General features: G+C 43.0%; 1 protein-coding gene across 4 annotated transcripts in view; it reads right to left on the bottom strand.

Annotated features, from left to right (window-relative positions):
• The window catches only part of ralgps2 (Ral GEF with PH domain and SH3 binding motif 2), a 66,389-nt gene that overhangs the window by 30,760 nt on the left and 17,164 nt on the right, over positions 1-18,465 (bottom strand). For all 4 annotated transcript variants that reach the window (XM_075485019.1, XM_075485016.1, XM_075485017.1 and 1 more), the window contains exons 2-9: positions 15,048-15,158; positions 12,716-12,846; positions 12,486-12,593; positions 11,647-11,697; positions 4,294-4,377; positions 1,389-1,478; positions 1,194-1,286; positions 19-145 (exon numbers count right to left, since the gene is read on the bottom strand). In XM_075485019.1, the coding sequence (XP_075341134.1) occupies positions 19-145; positions 1,194-1,286; positions 1,389-1,478; positions 4,294-4,377; positions 11,647-11,697; positions 12,486-12,593; positions 12,716-12,799 (637 nt within the window). In that variant the 5' untranslated portion in view covers positions 12,800-12,846; positions 15,048-15,158. The remainder of the gene's footprint in view (positions 1-18; positions 146-1,193; positions 1,287-1,388; positions 1,479-4,293; positions 4,378-11,646; positions 11,698-12,485; positions 12,594-12,715; positions 12,847-15,047; positions 15,159-18,465) is intronic.

An 18,465-nucleotide genomic window follows, 5' to 3' on the forward strand; every position in this document is an offset into this window, starting at 1 on the left:
TCTGTGTGTGTCTCCTACCTAGGTATGGTATGCAAGAGACCATGCTCTGGCTGCTTATGAAGTCTCTCAGACGCTTATAGTTGTCCTCTTTGGACATCAGGTAGTCGAGCCGATCAAACGTTGCCTTGTCCTTCCGACTCAGCAGCTATGAGGTCACCAGTAAGAAAATATGGGGAGGAACAGAAAGAGGGCGTAAAACAGTGAGAAAAAAAAGAAAAAAAGGTTAGCAGAAATGGAAAGAGAAAATTGATTTTACAGTTAAATCATTTCAGGCAACTTCCCTTAATTCAACTAAAGCAGTGCCCATTTTAGTACAACTCACTGAATGGTGCACATGCATGCCTGTGTGTGTTAAAAAAAAAAAGAAAAGAAAAGAAAAGCATGAAATACAAAATGAGTGTAACGAGCCACAGAGGCAGCCCTAATGATAATAGAGGCAGATGCTGCACGATGAAATGGGAAAAATGATGTATTTTACACTAGTTTAGACAAACTGACCGGGAACCGAGTCGCACACACAGAGTTGTTCTCTTTATGTGTGGCTTGGAGCAAAATGCAGGGGGTCTCATTCACAAAGTACATAAATACATGATATTTTGTTGGAAATGTGCGTTTGAAAAGGAATAAATGAACTTTATGTATTTCATGAGACTAACTTAAGAGTTTCACTTTGAGCAGCTGTGTCTACTGTACGCCAGGCTGTCAGGTCGCTGGTATATGAAGGACTGACATTTACAGAGCGCAGACACAGAGGCCGACAGATGGAAACTGCACACTGAAAGGCTTTTTTTTCTGATATGAAATGGGGCTTCTCCATTTCTCTAAATTTACTCTCCCTCTCCAAAGTCTGTGGTACTGTAAAACTTAGTAAGGTCTCTCTTGTGTCTTGTCTAATACTCCAGAATGACCACCTGTGTTGTTAGACTCTCATATGTGATGGCAAACTTCACAGCTGTGAAAACAACGCTAGCAATCGTCAGTCAGTGTCAGTGATTCACCATTGTTGCATTAAATTGTTTGAATTCATGTTTTTTTTTTTTTGCAAATGTTCTAGGTCAATTTCGTGTACGTCGCCATTTACTTAATTTATGTCCCTTGTGCTAGTTTGGAATTTGGTACGGGTGTTCATGAAATTCTGATTTATTGGCATAAAACACATGCACACCCAAACCAATATAAAAAAAAACACTCACCGCCCATGTTTTGGTAAGCCTGAAGATGGGAGCACTTTGTAACCCAGACACCACAGCCATGACTGCATGGAGGTTGTTCATGTCACACAGTTTCTGTGAAACGTTACAGGACATCAAACATACATTTAGATTCGTTTACACTGCAAATGTTCACTGGGCACAGAATTAGGCTGTGTTTTGCGTGGATGCACCTACCTTGGCAGTGCGAATATATAGACTCAGCACCTCAGCTCTGATCTTCAGTGTTTGCGCGTGTAGGATCTCTCGTACCACCCAGAAGCTCGTCTGGAAAACGCACACAAACAAGGATTATGTCACCAAGCGACACTCGCAAACTCACAAAAACAGACTGAAGATATAATCATATGTAGCAACCTCCAAAGCACATAGAGGATTTCAGGTATGCTAAAATGGGGATTGGGAGTTCTGCATCACTAGATTACTGTAGGTAAGTGCCAGAAACAGCAGAGAGCCAAGACAACTGAAACAAGTATAAAGCAAAGCAACACAGCACAGGACAGACTGGCAACAGCAAAGCTCTATTAAGATCAATTAGAAATTAGCTCTTGATGAAAAACAAGAGCTTCAGTTGGGAATCTGTTTAATTTCAGAGGGTAGATACACTCTATAACTCCAAATATGTCAATTGAGAAAGGAGAGAAAAATGGTGTATACAATGGTGTGTGTTTTCAGAGGACTTGGCCAGACTGTGAGCGATGTTGGAAATGTGTCTCTTTAGGGAGATTGCTGGCAAGACGAAGTTCTGATTACACACACACACACACAAGTCAGTGAATCAATCAGGGTTTAAGCTCTCGGGATGAAGGGAATGGAAAGAGGAAAATGGAGAAGAGTGAGGGAAGAGGGGAGGTAATGGGAAGGGAAGTTAGCTTCATTCTGCAGAGCTCCAAGGGTTTTCAAAGCCCACAGCTGTCTGCACATTGTGTTCAGATAAGACATGCAGCCGGACCATCTCCATGTCTTCTTCGGAAACAAAAACATTACCCCTTCCTGTGTCTGATTTGCACATCTTTCTCTCCTTGATGAACTTTGCCTAGAAGATGAATAGTTATTAAAGCCATGGACCAAAAGGTGTCCTCTTTATAAAGTCCATAGATCTGAAGTATGCAAGTTTTCATCAGCTTCTCCATCCTTTTGAGCATTCCTACTGTGTGCATATTCCAACCCAGGTGTCTCTGCCCATTCTTTCCAGGAAACCATCCCAATAATTTTTTTGTTTCTGGGTAGAGGTCAAGACCTGAGGAGGGACGAGGTAAATTCATCCAGCTACTTGTAATTCTTTTATAAACAGGGTACACAATGTCAAACTAGGCTCAACTGTATGAGGTAGTGTCTCCACAGAAAAAGACATATGTTTTTCATTTTCCCCAGTTCACATATAGTAGCATCTAAAGAAGGAGCAAGACCTGAATGAAAATTGACAATAGATGCAGAGATGGTGGGCCTCAACTTTGATTGGCTTCTACATTAATCTCCAGAGTTGTGAAGAGGCAGCTCGCGCTTTTCACATCCACCTTCGGCCTCCACTGAACATTAGAGAGGGCTGTCTTGTAAATGTAAAATGTGATTCCAATCTGGGAGCGAAACATGCTGCAGCTTGACTTTTAGTTTCCTCTGTGGTCCAACTTGATATCTGAGGTCAATCTGGACAAAGTAGGTCTTCAAGCCGACTATGCCTGCGAGGTTCATAACAGAGAATGTGTCACACGTTGTCTTGGTTTCAAAAAGTGCACACAGATGAGATCACTCACAAAGGGCTCCCCATACAGTAGACACATTCACCGATGAGTATATGTGCCTGAGTGGGAGGGCTTTGCACACAGGGAGCAGTCTTTCCACATCTTGTACAGTATTATGTCCCGAAGTAACAATGATGTCTTTGGGGTAGTGTTTATGAGCCTATCAATGCCTCCAGCTGGAGCTACAAATCCCCAGTGATTCAATAATCATAAATTAGAAGAACAAGACTAATTCAACCACAACCTGATAGCTGTGGATCAACCAGTTTAATGGCCTGAGAGGAGAAGGCAGGGATGAGAACTTGGATCCGACAGCTGACTGATGTCAGTATCTGATCCGGTAGTAGATCAAATCTAGAGAACTAACAGACATGTTAAAAATATAGTTCTTTCAGTTGGTTAGAACCATGAGTTCTTTTAAAATGGCCCTGTAAAAACCTTGAAAGTTGTTTATTTGTCCCTGTGTAAAACCTACTACCAACAGATTATGGAACATTAATCAGAATGTGTTAAACAGACCGGCCAATTATTTTCTGCTTCACTGGCTCCAAAGGCAGAGCAGCAAAAAAACATTTACAAAAAAAAAAAAAAAAAAAAAAAAAAAAAAAAAAAAAAAAAACAAGAATATGGCTCCAGCTTGTGCAAAGGGGCTTTCTGGGTCTCTCTGCCCTACAGGCCAAATCCTTTATCCAAAAAACTCATTTTCCTTGGCTCACAGCAGCTGAATGAGTGCTGCAAACTTCATGAATCACCATTTGGGATCTGGTATACATGGAGAAGTTTCCACAGCAACACATTCCTGTTAGATCATCTAAATTTTATACTGGATGGCAGTAAAGTGGGTCTTAAAGCCCACTGGCAAAAAACACTGGAGGTGGATTAAAGGCCATGGCTGCACCTTGAATCGTGACCCACTTCTTGTTGCTGATGTTACAGTGCACAAGACAGCCATACACGTGAACATTAATACGTTTATGAATGTCAGACACGAGGATCAGCTAAGGACAAAAAAAAGCTGGCCTGCCTCAGACCTGCCTCACCTAGGGGCTACTTATGATATATTCAACCATTTGACGAGCAAGGGGGGAGATGCAGAGATTCTGAGGAGCTGCCGCGGCAAGCACAACTTTAAAAACAACCACCTCTGGGAGTGCTACTATGATGATTTGGCACTTGGAGGATTGAAGCAGAAGGCATTATGGAAAGAAGAGCTGTCATCGCTTCATTCGTCAGAGGCCAAGACTCATAAATCTAACAAGATGGCAGGAGGAACCGTTTTCACTCATTCCTTTGGGGTGAGACTTCAGACGGTACAAGCTCTGGAGGTAAAAGCGTCTCACCTGATTGAACCTGCGGGTGAAGGCCACGACATTTGGAGCGGAGCTGTGCTTCTCCTTCTTGTTCCAGCCACAGCTTGACAGCTCCTGAAATTTTTTTTTAAAAAAAACAAACAAAGAGGGGAAATTCAGATTACGCTGCGAGCCACGGGGCATTTTGGGCACACACGAACTTTACTGATGTATTTCGCAGTGTAGCTGGAGGTCGCCCTGTTGGAAATGGAACGGAGTTAGAGATCAGGATGCGATAGGAGAGAAAAGCAGATGAAGAGGAAGAAAACGAATGGCTGCAAAAACAAACTGGTTAAGTTATGAAGGGGCACCGTCGCCGTCAGTATAGAGCTGAACGATCTTTACTGGCAGAGACTTTACTTTGTTCCAACGCCAGCTGCATCCAAGTGGCAGCTATGGTTGGCGTAGAAAAAAAAAGAAGCAACGTCAACAATGCAAATTTCAGCAGTTCAAAAAAGGCTTGAAAAAAAATAAATAATTTGAAATGTGTCAAATATAACCCATGAAAATATCAGAGCACTCAATAAATACCAAAGGGACGACTTCAAAGAGATAAAGCAGAACAGAGCAACAAATCGGCACTTTTGAGAAGCTGTGCTTGGAGAATGTGTCTTTGAGTCGTCTCTGACACGATTGCTCTACTGAGATGGTCATCTGTCGACTTTCTGTCGAAAAACAACTAACAAAATGTTTTCTGAAGTAATATTGCTCCCACATGGTAGCAGCAGTTGTTGAAGCAGCATCACAGGCACTGACTTCAGAACACTTTAGCGAACAGAGGAGCAATCAATTTGGAATTTGAACACAGAAAAATTCCAACAACACACAAACAGTTGGTTCCTTCAGAGTACCCGGCCGGCCGGACTTCAGCTGCTGTCCTCAGCGATGAGGTAAAGACCACACAGGGAGTGCAGGGGGATCCCAGTGACCACCTTTGCCCCACCCCCCACACGCTATCCAGAGGCCAGGGACACTGACATAACAGAAGGAAAAACGTTGGGAAAGCCCTCCTCCTGAACACTGCCAGCCTGGCTGACTTGGGCTCCAATCTGAACAGCTGAATCAGGCTGCAGCTCCTCAACACAACAACCCCTGTGAGGCAGAGTGACTGGAAGCAACAGCCTCCAACTAACTGCTCACAGCTCCCTAAGCTGGACTGCATCAGGATGTCTACATGCAAAGAGAGCTTGTGATCATTCAATAGCATGTCTCTGAGGCACAGACGGAGGGGGGCAAAACAGCAACATATCAAACGCAGATGTTCAAAGCAGACGTTCATGCGTGGGAGGAGTGTTGTTTTGAGTCTATTTTTCCTCAGTAAGGATGGGGATAAAGAAAAGGGAAAAAAAAAAAAAAAAAAAAAAAAAAAAAAAAAAATCAGGGGAGCAGAGATGAAAGAGACTACAAAGTAAAACGCTGTGAAAGACCCATCAGTAACTTCTCATAAGGTTTTCTAACCTGTGTGACGCCTTGCATGTATTTAGTTGTGCTTTTTTTTTTTCTTCTTTTCCTCCACAAGATGAAGCTGAACGAGAGCAGAGGACACTCCAGCCCGTTTCACCTCTAAATATTCAACATGTGTCCTTTTCAAATAAGTACTTCCTTTCATCCAACCATCATGTCAATCATCCCCGTCTCCTCTCCATCTACACAGCTTCGGGGAAGATTCCTAAAACAAACACGGGCCTTAGTTGGTGGGAAGTTAGCACCTTTGTGTGCTTCACAGCTCGGACCTCCACTTTGCCACCCAGGCAGGCAGTACGCCCCAGAAGAAGCACGCAGACGTACCTCCATGTCCCTCTTTCACCAAAGACCACAACATTTCAACAAACTAAAATCAACCTTGGACCACCCGGACCTGTCCTCTAATCTCACCGTCCCGTTCCTCCAGCTACGCTCGAAGTCGAAGTGACTTCAGCGGCGTTGTTTTTCAGTTGTTGCGCTATTAAAAAAAAAAAAAATTACAATTGCCACAGGTATTTAAGCACCAAAAGAGCTGATCCACAGCTTCTCTACAGACTATTAGTGTTTCATTTCCTTTACTTTGTTGTGCATTTATAGCCCATTTCCACACTAAGACCTTACAAACTCCTAACAGCAAAAAAAAAAAAAAAAAAAACGAAAAAAGAAAAACACCCTCTGACCGCAGTTGAGTGTTTGGATAAAAGCTTTGGCGAAGCAGTTCGGGTGAGGGGAATGTTTTAAATGCTGCAGTAAAAGTGTTTTTTATATATATATATATATATATATATATATATATATTTTTTTTTATATATAAAAAAAGATTGTTCTGCCAAACCACAGACAGCCTGTCATTTCCACACGCTGTTCTGGCTGCGCAGTTTTCATTTAAGCATGGTCCTGTAGGGCTAACAGAAGCTGGCTGCAACAACACTCTTGAGGAAGTACAATTAACATGAGAGCTGTCAAAGAAAAATCTGGTGTCACCTCTGGCTGAACATGCAAGTGCCCTGCGAGTTACAATTGCCCCCATATGATGGGATGAAAAGAGATCCTCGACACGGACACAGATAAGATTCTCATGAAAACTTCACACAACCCAAAACATCTGTTATTTCAATCCAGCATTTCTCTGCGGCGATTTAATCTGCTGTTGTTTAAAACAAAGCGGAGTAATATAGAGGTGCAAGTAAAATAACCAGCTGCAGATGGGCCACAAATTGCAATGAGCTCATGGTGAGATACCACAGGAATTCTTTTTGTTTTTTTCTTGTCCACACTGTAAGTGGAAAACTGTGTGTTGGGATCCCGGGGAACATAATTTGGAGGCCACATGCCAAGACAGGAAGCGCTGATAAAGACAAGGAACAGGATGGGAAAAAGAAGAAAGACGAGGAGGGGAGCCTGAGATTAAAAAAAAAAAAAAAAGAAAAGAAAAGGTTGCCGCTAGAAGAGAGGATATTGCAGCGGTAAGACTCACAAATGACAGGAAAGGTCACGGTGGAAAGCCTGCACTGTAGAGTCCGATTGCTGATTAGTGCTCGAGGATGCAGTGAGAAAGAGGAGCCACGGACTAATTGCCATATCATGTCAAATGTAGAAATCCACTGATCTACACATTTGCCTGCTTGTTTCTGGCCTGGTTGAGAAGAAGGGAAAGGAAAAAGGAGGAGGATTTAAAAAAAGACTGATATATAAATGCATTCCTTCTCAGGCGGTTGTAAACTACAGACTTGGCAGACAGCTTGAAGCAAGTAGCAGCCACCATTATGGTTCTTTCCAAACAATGGAAAGAACTGCGCATATTTACGTACTTCTTTAGTAAAGTTAGTTTAAGGTTTTTTTTTAGTAAAATAAGGCCATATCAGGCATGTATAGAAGATGAAACTGGTGCACTTAAACAGGATTATAGTAATAATAATCCAAAAGAAAACATGGCGAATAATGAGGAAAATACTGTAATGGTAGTGGAATAAATGCTTTCTGGCTATGGAAAACTTGTCACTGGGATTTTTCTGTCTCTTGTGCCAAAGCATTATTTTCTCCAGTGTTCACAATGATGAATGCGTTCAGACTTTTGTGCTGACAGGCTTAGTGTGTGTGGGGGGGTGCCTTCTTGCTTCTTGTGTTTGTTGTATGGCAACTACAGTCCAATCCATGCATTAGAAACAACACGTGCAGACTTACGGGAGATCTACAGATTGCTATATGCATCTTTTCCTGCTTTCGTCTCCAAGTCGTCACCGTCTCTGTGATTCTCCCAGGACCTTCAACATGGGTGCTCAGACACGTGAGGAGCAGACAAACCTAAAATGCAATCTGACTGCTGTTCCCTGAGAGCTGAAGGATAACCTGCCAGCCAAAGCCCCTAAATCACTCAGCTGGCTGTTGTCATGACTGTGTGTTAAAAACAAAAGGCAGCCCTTTCCCCCCTCAAACCCCTCTGCATCGCTCAATCGCTTTTTCCCCTCAGCCATTACTTCACCAACATCCAGCTGCAGATCGTCAGCTGCATGTCTGATCGCTAAATTGGAAAAACAGAAAAAGAGAAAAACTTCTCCAACGCTCTTTTGTGTCATTACAATTCCTCTACACTTTGCTCTACTTTCATCCAACACATCATTTCATACTCCGTCAGCTGATTCTGAGGTACCTTGAGCAGCTAAGCAAGTTCCCTCTCAAACTGAAACAGCAAATGCTGCGACGCACCAGGAATCTCTGCTTCGTAAATTTAGATGAAAGGGAGAGATTTCCCTCAAGCCGCTCGCATCCATTCCTCTTCTCCTGTCTGTGATCCATCTTGACATTTTAATGGCATTTCATTTCACAAACCAACAGCCAAGGAACATAACAGTAATTCATCTGAGGGCTGTAGATAAAGCATCAGTGTGCTCTGCAGTATAGATTATTCTACCAAGAAAAAATAAATAAATAAAACATCTTCTGGTTCTCCCATCAATTATACCTGCCCTCCAACCCGAGCACAAACTTCTGACAATGTTGCTCAGTCCTGAAAAACAGCCTTTTCCACAGAGCAGTTAGTTGCTCTGTCCCACTCATGGGCGGCAACTTTTTACGAGCTGTCACTTCATCATAAGAGTCAGACGCGCTTTGACTGTGCGTCGGTTTCCTGTGTCACGGTGACATGTTGTCCAGCTCAGTTTTCCATCCTTGTTCGCTTAAAGCCTTTCTAATATCACAGAGAAATATTAGCCTCTAGAGTTATTTCGCAATATTTTTTTCCCCAATGTCATATGTGTCTGGATCTACAAAAGGAACGATGTTCCCTTTGTACAATCTCTACCGTCTTTGGTGCATCCATTCACAGTTTGCATCCATTTCTTTATTGCTATCGTGACAGGAGGTTATCCTTCCCTCCTCACCCAGGCGGTTTGGCTGTAACTCTCACATTCTTCTCCTCCATACATCTGCTCCATGTCAGTATTGGAAAATATGAGTTAATAACTTTGCCTTCGGTCTCTCTCTAGGTTGTTCTCTTTCTCACATGGACTCTCACACTGTTATTTTCAGATAGTTATGATGCCTTTATGGAGCCAACAAAGAGAAAAAAAACAACCTGAAATGCAAGCACCATCAGCCCGAGTCACAGTTAGCTTGTGATTGTTTGGTGTGATCCAGTTCCAGTCCATGGAAATGACTGCGGGCGTGAAAGAAAAGCTGTTCTTTTTTTTTTTTTTAATAGTTCTACCGTAGTATCCGTCCCCATTTCACAGGGATAAAAAAATAAAAATAAAAAATCTGGTGAGAATTTTTATCTTCCAATTGTTTGTTATGATGCAATGTGTCTAACTATCAACTTGAAAGTATCTAAAGAACATCTGGACGTGTCAAGAGTTCAGAAAACTAACTACAGATATCCCATCCAACTGAAGGTTGACTCCCTAAAATCTATTAAACAAAATGAGACTTACATCATATCACATCATGGAAACTAGGGTGAACATTGCCTTCTTTCCACTCTCTCATCTCAAGAGAATGAAATAACAAAAATGAAAATATTTGTTTGACATCAACATGCCTGTTAACTCCAACTATGCCCAAGGCTGCTCCACGGTTCACAATAAGCCTCATTCTTTACATCATTTGTGCGTACATTTGGATTTCATTGTTGCAACCAAGCATTCAAAGGACTAAAAGGGCACAAATGGGCAGGCCGTCAGTAAAAACACTATTACACAACTCAAGGAATCAAGAAAGTTATTCAATACTTTCCTATTCCGAGCGAAACAGCAGGCATGCATGAACACACATGCACGTGCCTGCTTTTCCTATTATGCGTCTGCGAGGAGGACGGGGAAGACAGACAGCAGTGGAAACTCTAGCTGAGTTCCGTTAAGTCATAGCCGTGCACCTTTCTTCGGTAGGTGCTTTGGGGACGGAGGCACAGCGAGAGCACAAAGAGATTCCCGAGTCCGCTCTGCCACTTGCCAGGATCCTGCTGGGTCACTCTGAATAGTGTAGACTCTGCTCCTTCTCTCCCTCTAGACTGCACTCGTCATCACCTTCTCAGACCGCTTCCCCTCAATCAGGCCAGTGACTTTCTTTTTTTTGCCAAATACCCCCCTCTTGCTAAGTTTCCCCTGCATCATTCTTCATTCCCGCCCCAAGTCATCTACAAGGAGCTCCGGAACAAGAATCGGGTTTAAAGTGACCGGGTAACTCCAGTCTCCAGTTCTTTTGCTTTACCACTGCTCGCACAAAACAATTTGCAAGACTCAAAACTTCAGTGCGACGATGAATCAAAACCACACGTAGCCAGAGGAGTGCGTCCTTTTGGTGTTGAATGAATGCAATAACAGGATTCAGCTGTAGCGCACCGCACTGAACTGTGGTCTGTGTGCTGCTTTTATAAGGCCACAGTGGCTGACCTTAAACACAGGTTATACAAACCTGCTACCAGGAGGGGCCTGAATAGCCCAAAGGGGGGGAAAAAAAAAGCACGAGATTATAGCAGCTCTCACAGACAGAATATTAGCTGGCGACAACAGGTGAGATCCAGATACTCTTCTGCACGGAGACAACTACAGGACATAAAGCCATTTTGCACGTCTTTTCAATTCAAATCAACGGTCAGCTACGACTTTGCTTCAAGTATTCGTCAGCTCCTTCTTGCTTTAGTGACCGCTGCACTTGAGCGTCGAATCAAGTGCGTTTAAACCCGATAACCCATGTTTCCCAGCATGAGCTGAATGTCCCAAAGAGTTTCTCGAGATGTCAGGAATGCTCATCTGCCTCAGTGCCCCATAAATGTTAAGTGGGGTTAAGGTCAGAAGACCTTAGGGAGGGAAGTGTACGACAGGCAGCGCCCTCTTCATCTTCTCCAGGTTCATTATCCCATCGTGGTATAAATCCTTCTCTACAAAAGGTGCGAACCAGAGGGCGGAGCGTGTCTCTGAGGAGCGATGTCCTACTTCTCCGTGGACGATTCAGTCCATGTGTCGATTCAGTTCAGAGAGGCAGAACACCCTCAGACTTCAAGCACTACCACCTTCATGTGTGTCAGGGGAAGAATAGCTCCAAGCTGACCGGGTTTAAAAGGGCCTGAAATGATTCCAAGTGAATGTCTCGACTCTTTGAACAGAAGGAGCAAACATGGCCAAAGCTACTTGTTGACTGACATGTGATCGATGCGAGTGAAAAAAAGCAGAATTTTAAACATCTACATTTCAGTTTACGTATAGCAACTTCGTGTGTTTTTAAATGTGTCCATATCCTCAAAGTGAATTCTTTGCAGGGCAGATTTTTGACGCGGGGGTCCCGGCTTTTGGATCCCACTTCACTTCTCACACTCATTATGAAGAACTACGTCCATAAAATGCTTTCAACTCTGCTTTCGTCTCTACGGATCAAACGATATCTCACCTCTGGCTGGATGGCTTTGAACACAGGAGCATCCATGAGTGTGATCTGGCCCTGAAGGAGACCAAACACAACAGTTGTTAGACTTTCTTCGTTCACACTGAATAAAATTCACAAGTGACAATCTCCCTGATACAAATGTGTAAATAACTAAGTAAGGTGTAAGTAAGTACATGCAATAAGACTTCTTTATTAATCTATTCTAGATATAATTTGATACATTATCAATCCTATTGTTGCTTCTTTTATTCCATCTGCTGTATTATTGTGCTTGATGTGTACAGCCCTTTAGTCAAATCTATTAGTTTTAGATGTATTTAATTTTTTTGTTAAACAGGCCGTGTGCTTGTGTCTACCCTTAATACCCAAGGCTTTTTTCCCCCATTTTTTTTTTTAACTGAATTGATATTTAAAAGCCTTTTTCATACCCTGTGGGGTCGCTTACAAGGAAAATAAGACACAGAGTGCCATCTTGTGGTCGAACGGGGAGACCGCTAAGACCGATAAGAGACCAAATCAAAGAATTTCAAGAAGATTCAAAAAGACAATAAGGGAAAACCAATGTATTGGAATTATTTGGGAAAAATTTGGTGCATCAAAATAAAGCAAGTTAGACAGTTCTTAACTACCGGTGGAGAGCTTTTTGCCAAGGCAGCGGCGGAATGCCAAACATCATCAATTATTACTGATCCAAACTGACCCCATTTCCTCCTCTCACGTCCCATCTTTTTTCTGTCTCAAGTCAGCACTAAATTTCTGCTCACTGAACATTTTGCTTTTAAACACCTAAATACAGGTCAATAGCAAACTGACAGACACGTCAAGGCCAAGACTTCACTTACTGCATACTCCTCTGGGGTGACCTTCAACACGTCGAACACAACGGCATCAAAACTCTTCTTCAGCTCCGAAGATCCCTTATCACTGAGAGATTCTGAGCTGCTGCTCTTCTGGGAAAACCAGACACACAAACACAATGTTAGGACTTATGGTTGTCTGAGAGAGATTCTGAGCAGCAGGCACATCATTTACAAAATGAAAGGGTTGGTGTGACCAGCAGCTGTGGCCTCACCTCAGAGACAGTTGCAGCGGTGTGGCTGATGCTTGATTGGCCATTAGGGAGGTCCATCATTCCCATACCATCTAGCATTAGCATAGGACACTGCTCATCATCCTCAGCTACAGCAAAGCCTGCGCGGCCCTCTGAACACACACACACACACACACACACACACACACACACACACAAAATGTATGACAGTGAGTACATTTTACACCACAAACCTGTGATCATCACCTCCATGGCTACATATCGCTCAGCTTGGAGCAGCAGCACCACCTACTGGAGGAAATCAATTAATATGCACATTCAGGATCTCATTATTATCCCAGACCAGCGGCTTGACTACTAATCTGAATTTACCAGCAGAAAAAAAGAATTTGAATTTGCGGCACTGATGAGGAGCGTTGGCACGTTGAGCTCATGTCCCGGCAGGCTCGCTCAGGCCATATGGACATACACTTTCACAGCCCGTCTTTACTACACTGGAGAAAAGACAGGACAGAAGGAGCTTAGCGGGAGCATTAAGAAAGAAACAAATAATAATCTTCTGTGGAGGGAGTTTGCTCTTCATTAGATCCACAGCACTAAACAGCTTACCCAGCCTACTGCCACCCAATGACACTTTACTACACAGGAGGAATAATTACGAGGCAAATTGTTCTCCCCGGGGCGGGTTTTATTGTCCAAGTCACTTAGGTACGCTACCAGTCAAAGGTGCGGACACATCCACTCGTTCAAACTGAATGTTTTTACCGGTTCTTTAAATCTCAGCCAAAATGTTATCGAACCTCAGACTTGAATATCTAACAGTGGAACATAACAAAGGGAAAGTTGTTGTAAACTCACTTGTAAACTCTGTAGATGAAGTGAATCAAATAACACAAAATGACAACATTACATTTTTACTCATTTAGATCCAGTTAGTTTTCAGGGCCCATCACAGCCCCGATGTCTGACTGTTTCATGGGGAGTTCAAGGTCAGCTTTTACTGAAGCCGAATTAGTCAGTTATGTCTGAGCCTTTTATTGGCTAGCAAAGCAGTGCATGGATGCAGGTGATGGGGTCTGACAGTAAGGTGAACCCATCTGACCTTAAAGTGTATTTAAACATGTATCCTCTGTAAACTGACAGCAGATTTGGGAAACAGAAAGATTAACAACTAAGCCATGAGCCAAAAGACTTTTAGGTTTCTTTTCTTTGGCCATTTCTCCGTGCACCCGACTGAAACTGTCCAGTGAGAGGCTGGATCAGGATCAGGAGGAAGGAATGGTTCATTTATTAGTTATTTAAGAAGAAAAATAGAAAAAAATAAATTCCTTAGTTGGAGAATCAAACTGTTTTAACAAAAATAGCTGCTGATAAACTTCATTTGTCTGCTTCAGATATACATTTCTCCTTGTTTCCATGTCCTAAGGCACCTTGTATTTAAAAAAAAAAAAAAAAAAAAAGAGAGATTGTAAGTGCTCTTAAGACGATATTCTTACAAACTCAAATATCCTCGTCTGCGCAGGGTGAAAAACACCTCCAAGACTTCTTTTCCAAGAACACATTTAAAGACAGCGAGGAAAAATAAAGGGGCTGTTTTATTACGAATACTGAAGGCCAGCTCGGGCATCCCTCATGTACTTGGCAATACAAGCGTGTGTGTGTGTGTGTGTGTGTGTGTGTGCCTGCAGAGTCTTTCTGGCTGCCTCATGCTTTAAATGGCCTGTGCTTTAAGCACCATTAAGGGCCTTCCGCAGTTGCATTCTGCCAAACTAAGACCAAACACCAGTACATCACGTCAGCCTCCCTTGCATTGTTTGACAGCGGTGTGTAATTGTACAGGAAGCAATAGCTGCCTTGTGTTTACAAGTCAGAGTCTGTTGTTTATGAAATCTTACATCTGCAATTACCTTACTTCCTGGTCTAATACCTATCCACGTGCTGCGTGTTTGCTCAAACAGCTTCTGCAGAAATATGTTAAATGCTACCTGTGGCTTTTTGTCTTCACATGCAAACAAACTTCTTTCAGTTAGAGCAACTACTGTGATTGATGTAAACATGAGAGCAAATATATGGTTTTATGGATGCAAGCTTCCATAATATTTTGTATAAGCCTCTTTGTGACTACACTACCACCTAATCCACACCATTTCTGAAATTTGCTTGTACATAGCGAGTAAGCCTCCTTCTAAGCTATAACAAAAGCTCCAATTCGTTCCTGTAACTGAGACATTTCCAGCTGCAATCATATCCCAATGGCAATTCTAAATTATTATCATACCAGCCTGCAGCCGTGCCTCCAAAAAAAAAAAAAAAAAAAAAAAACAAGTCTGTGCACGGACATGGCCGTACTTACCAGTTATGTGTCAGATGCGCATAGTGCCAGAAGTTGCCTATTGTTCTGTATTCCTCCTTTGTTCTCGTCGTCTATGGAGTCCTGTCTTTCTCTGTGGCTGAATCCTGCTGTCTGTTAGCCTGGAAAACCAGCGCCAACTGCTGGACGGCAAAATGTTTTGCCTGCGGTTGGGTCTGGCCTCGATCCACTTGTCATTTTGAAAATACTGCCCTGATTCTGGCAGATGGCAACTAAACCAATCACAACGCAGAGATGTGTTTTGAATCAACGCGGGCGGGCCAGAGGGTTTTGAGGGAGTGACGACAGAGCAGTGCGACGTTGGGCAGTGGAAGCGAACATAGACAAGCGAAAGCACAACAAGAAAGATGGCGGCGGCAATGGAACAGTGCTCGTTTGATTCAGCCTTGGCACACAGCCATTATAACGAACAGCCTTGCCACTCTGTATTAAGCCCCATTGTACCGGCTTTTTGGCTGCAGTTCCACCAGAATTCCACTGGGAGCGTCGGTGGAGACCAGAATGAATGGGGCCCTATGGAGCTAGATGCTACAAATGGTCAGTTTCACATAAGTCTCCTCAAGAGCGCTCAGATTTGAATGTAGTTTCTGAGAGCTCAACATGGGTTTCAAGTAAAAAATCTACTGAACGAGTACATATATCGCTTTGATTTCTTACTGGTTGGCTTCTTGTTGTCCACAACGCGCTAGCATTGTGCTAATGACAGCTGGTCGACCCGCTATGTATGACGTCATATACACTTCAAATCCTTTTTTTAAGCAAATGAGTGGCTCTAAAAATCTAAAACTCAGCCATGGGTATTTTCTAAACACCCTTTTTCGAAAACAACATTCGAATTACTAGAGAAAAAATTATATCTTGAGATAAGGGCACGAAAGGGCGTATAGCTCCATAGGACTCCATTCATTCTGGTCTCCAAAATTGGGCGCCCCACGTGGAAAGAGGGTGGAACTGCAACCAAAATCGCCTCGTTGGAAACCGGAAGAGTCCCCTCCCACCAAAGCTTTCTGTCGCGCTTACTACGTCACAGTCAGTTGCGCTGATTCGTCAGAGCGTTGGCCTATAGGCACAGACGCGGTGTGAAAGACAACGGGTTGTGCTCATCAACAATGTTCCGTTGTATCCATTGATCGGTGCCAGACTAAATTAGACATCCAATCCATTTAGGCTGGTTTATCAGGCTAGCTGTCTGTGGTAAAAAAAAAAAAAAAAAAGAAGAAAAAAAAGGGACAGAAAGGAAGGCTGCATTATTGTTCTGACCATGAGGAAAACCCACACAGTCATATGTAAGAAACACAGGCAAAAAAAACCCTCCAACAGCTGATTTGATCTGTGTAAGTGCTCAACAAACCAGCAGCCTCTGCAACAACATGAGAAAGAAGGAGAATCCTAAAGCTGTTCCGGTTTTGAGAGCCTGGTCATCTTAAAGCCACTTCAGCAAAATATAAAACATGTAAAGGGTGTGTACAAAGTGCAATAGAACAGATTCTGTCTCCACTTACTCATTCAAAAGCATTGCAGTTCGTACTGCTAGTTTAGGTCCTTTACATTTTTAGTCCCTTTGTAGTACAACACCAACAGCACTCAAATTGATACCAACTTCATTCATCAATTGTAAATCCTCTCTTCACCTCCATCCTTCTCACGCGGCGTTACATGACTCATGTCAGCCAGTAGGTGTCTCACTACTCTACGGCATAACCGCCCATGTGAAGGACTGAAGGCGTAGTGTGCATGCTGGCAGACTGAGAATGGCCTTTAGACGTCACGTAGCGGCTAAGATCTCCTCATCTACTCCAGCTTGTCATCATACTGGACAGAAGTACAAAGCTCGCAGGCAGAACAAACACTGGATAAAGATTTCCACTAACCAAAGTAAACTTTAAACCTTTGTTGGCATAAGCACATACAATCTTTCAAAAAATTAAAAAATAAAAATCCCATCTCCACCAAGAAAACAGTCTCTACGCAGACATTTTTACTACTTGTAAACAACACAGCTCTGTATCAGGAAAGCAGACAGCTTTGTCTATGCATAAATACAACAGACCATTCTCATCTACTCTTTGCGTCATTGTCACACAGACAAAGTGAAAACCTGTACCTTGAGCGGCGTAAGTAGCTCCAGGTAAAAGCAGGTTTCTGCTTGCCTGCCGTCAGTCACTTTGAGCTGCTGGTCAGTATTGATCTCAACTCTCCTCTACAGTTTAATATCTAATTTCACAGCTCCTTACTAAGCCCACATCTCCGGCGATGCCATTTCAAATACACTGAGTCACTGCCTTCCTATTTCAATCGTCAGTGGCCCACGCTAATGATCTAGGAGTTCCTCGCTTTCCCTAGCGACACCAATGCATGTCTGAGAGGGAATCTGAGCAGGAACGGGTTGGATTTGGTGAAATAACGTTGGAATAGGAGTATAGGTTTGTATTTGGGGAAGGCTAGGAATAATAAGAAGGGCTGGCAGTGTTTTAGCAGAACCAGCATAAGACTTTAAGAGGACAAGACAGGGATTAGAAGAGGAAGCAGAGAATAACAGAAGAGTGACAGAAAGTAGAACAACTCATGTTGGAGCTTGTCGGAGGGGGATGTGTCGTTAAACTAAATGTGAGTCATTATACTGTATGGCAGGTGCTGTGAATCAGACTGCTCCGGACTGACTGCCTCTCCCTCCCTCTATTCATGTCCCCGGACTGCCTTTTAGCAAAGCACGTACTGCAGTTCACACACTAAACAGGCACCAAATCCCTCTCTCAGGCCTTGTGTTTCTGCGCGCCGATATGCACCTGCCAGCACATTTGTGCATGCAACACACTCCACATCCAGCACCAACCCTTTACATTCCTGTCTCCAGTGGCCCTGAAAGCAGGTCTCCGCCACCTCCATTTTGCATGCCCTCAGTCCTCCTTATGCTTCTCATCATCCGCCCCTTTTTCCTCTTTCCCATAATTCTATTTTACCGCAGAACTATGTCTTCAAAGTGGGGGCTCGTGTAATTGTTGAAATGAAAGATTTGATCCAAAAGGCTTTTCACTGCATATGTGACAATCTGTAGAATTGCAGGAAACGATAATACTTTGAGCTGCAACAACCGCTCCATCTGCATGAAAATTAGTTTTTGAAGTGTTAAGTTGGTATCAAATAGAACCACATCTGAGCCCTGGAAAACTGAGCTTCTGCAAATGAGGTAAAACAAAAATAATAAAATAACAAAACAGATCTGACTGCAGCTGTTTTTCCGCACAGAATTATTTTTTGATACAAGATTAACGCTCCTTTTTCATAATTCATCAGTCTGCAGTTGCAACAAAACTGTGGCGCTGCCTCCCAGATGGCTCTGCACATTAGACACCCTGTAAAAACCTGGCATTCAAAGACACCGTGCACCGCACTGCTCCAG

Source organism: Odontesthes bonariensis, chromosome 15 (genome assembly GCF_027942865.1).
Source record: "Odontesthes bonariensis isolate fOdoBon6 chromosome 15, fOdoBon6.hap1, whole genome shotgun sequence".
In the NCBI taxonomy this organism is placed as follows: Eukaryota; Metazoa; Chordata; class Actinopteri; order Atheriniformes; family Atherinopsidae; genus Odontesthes; species Odontesthes bonariensis.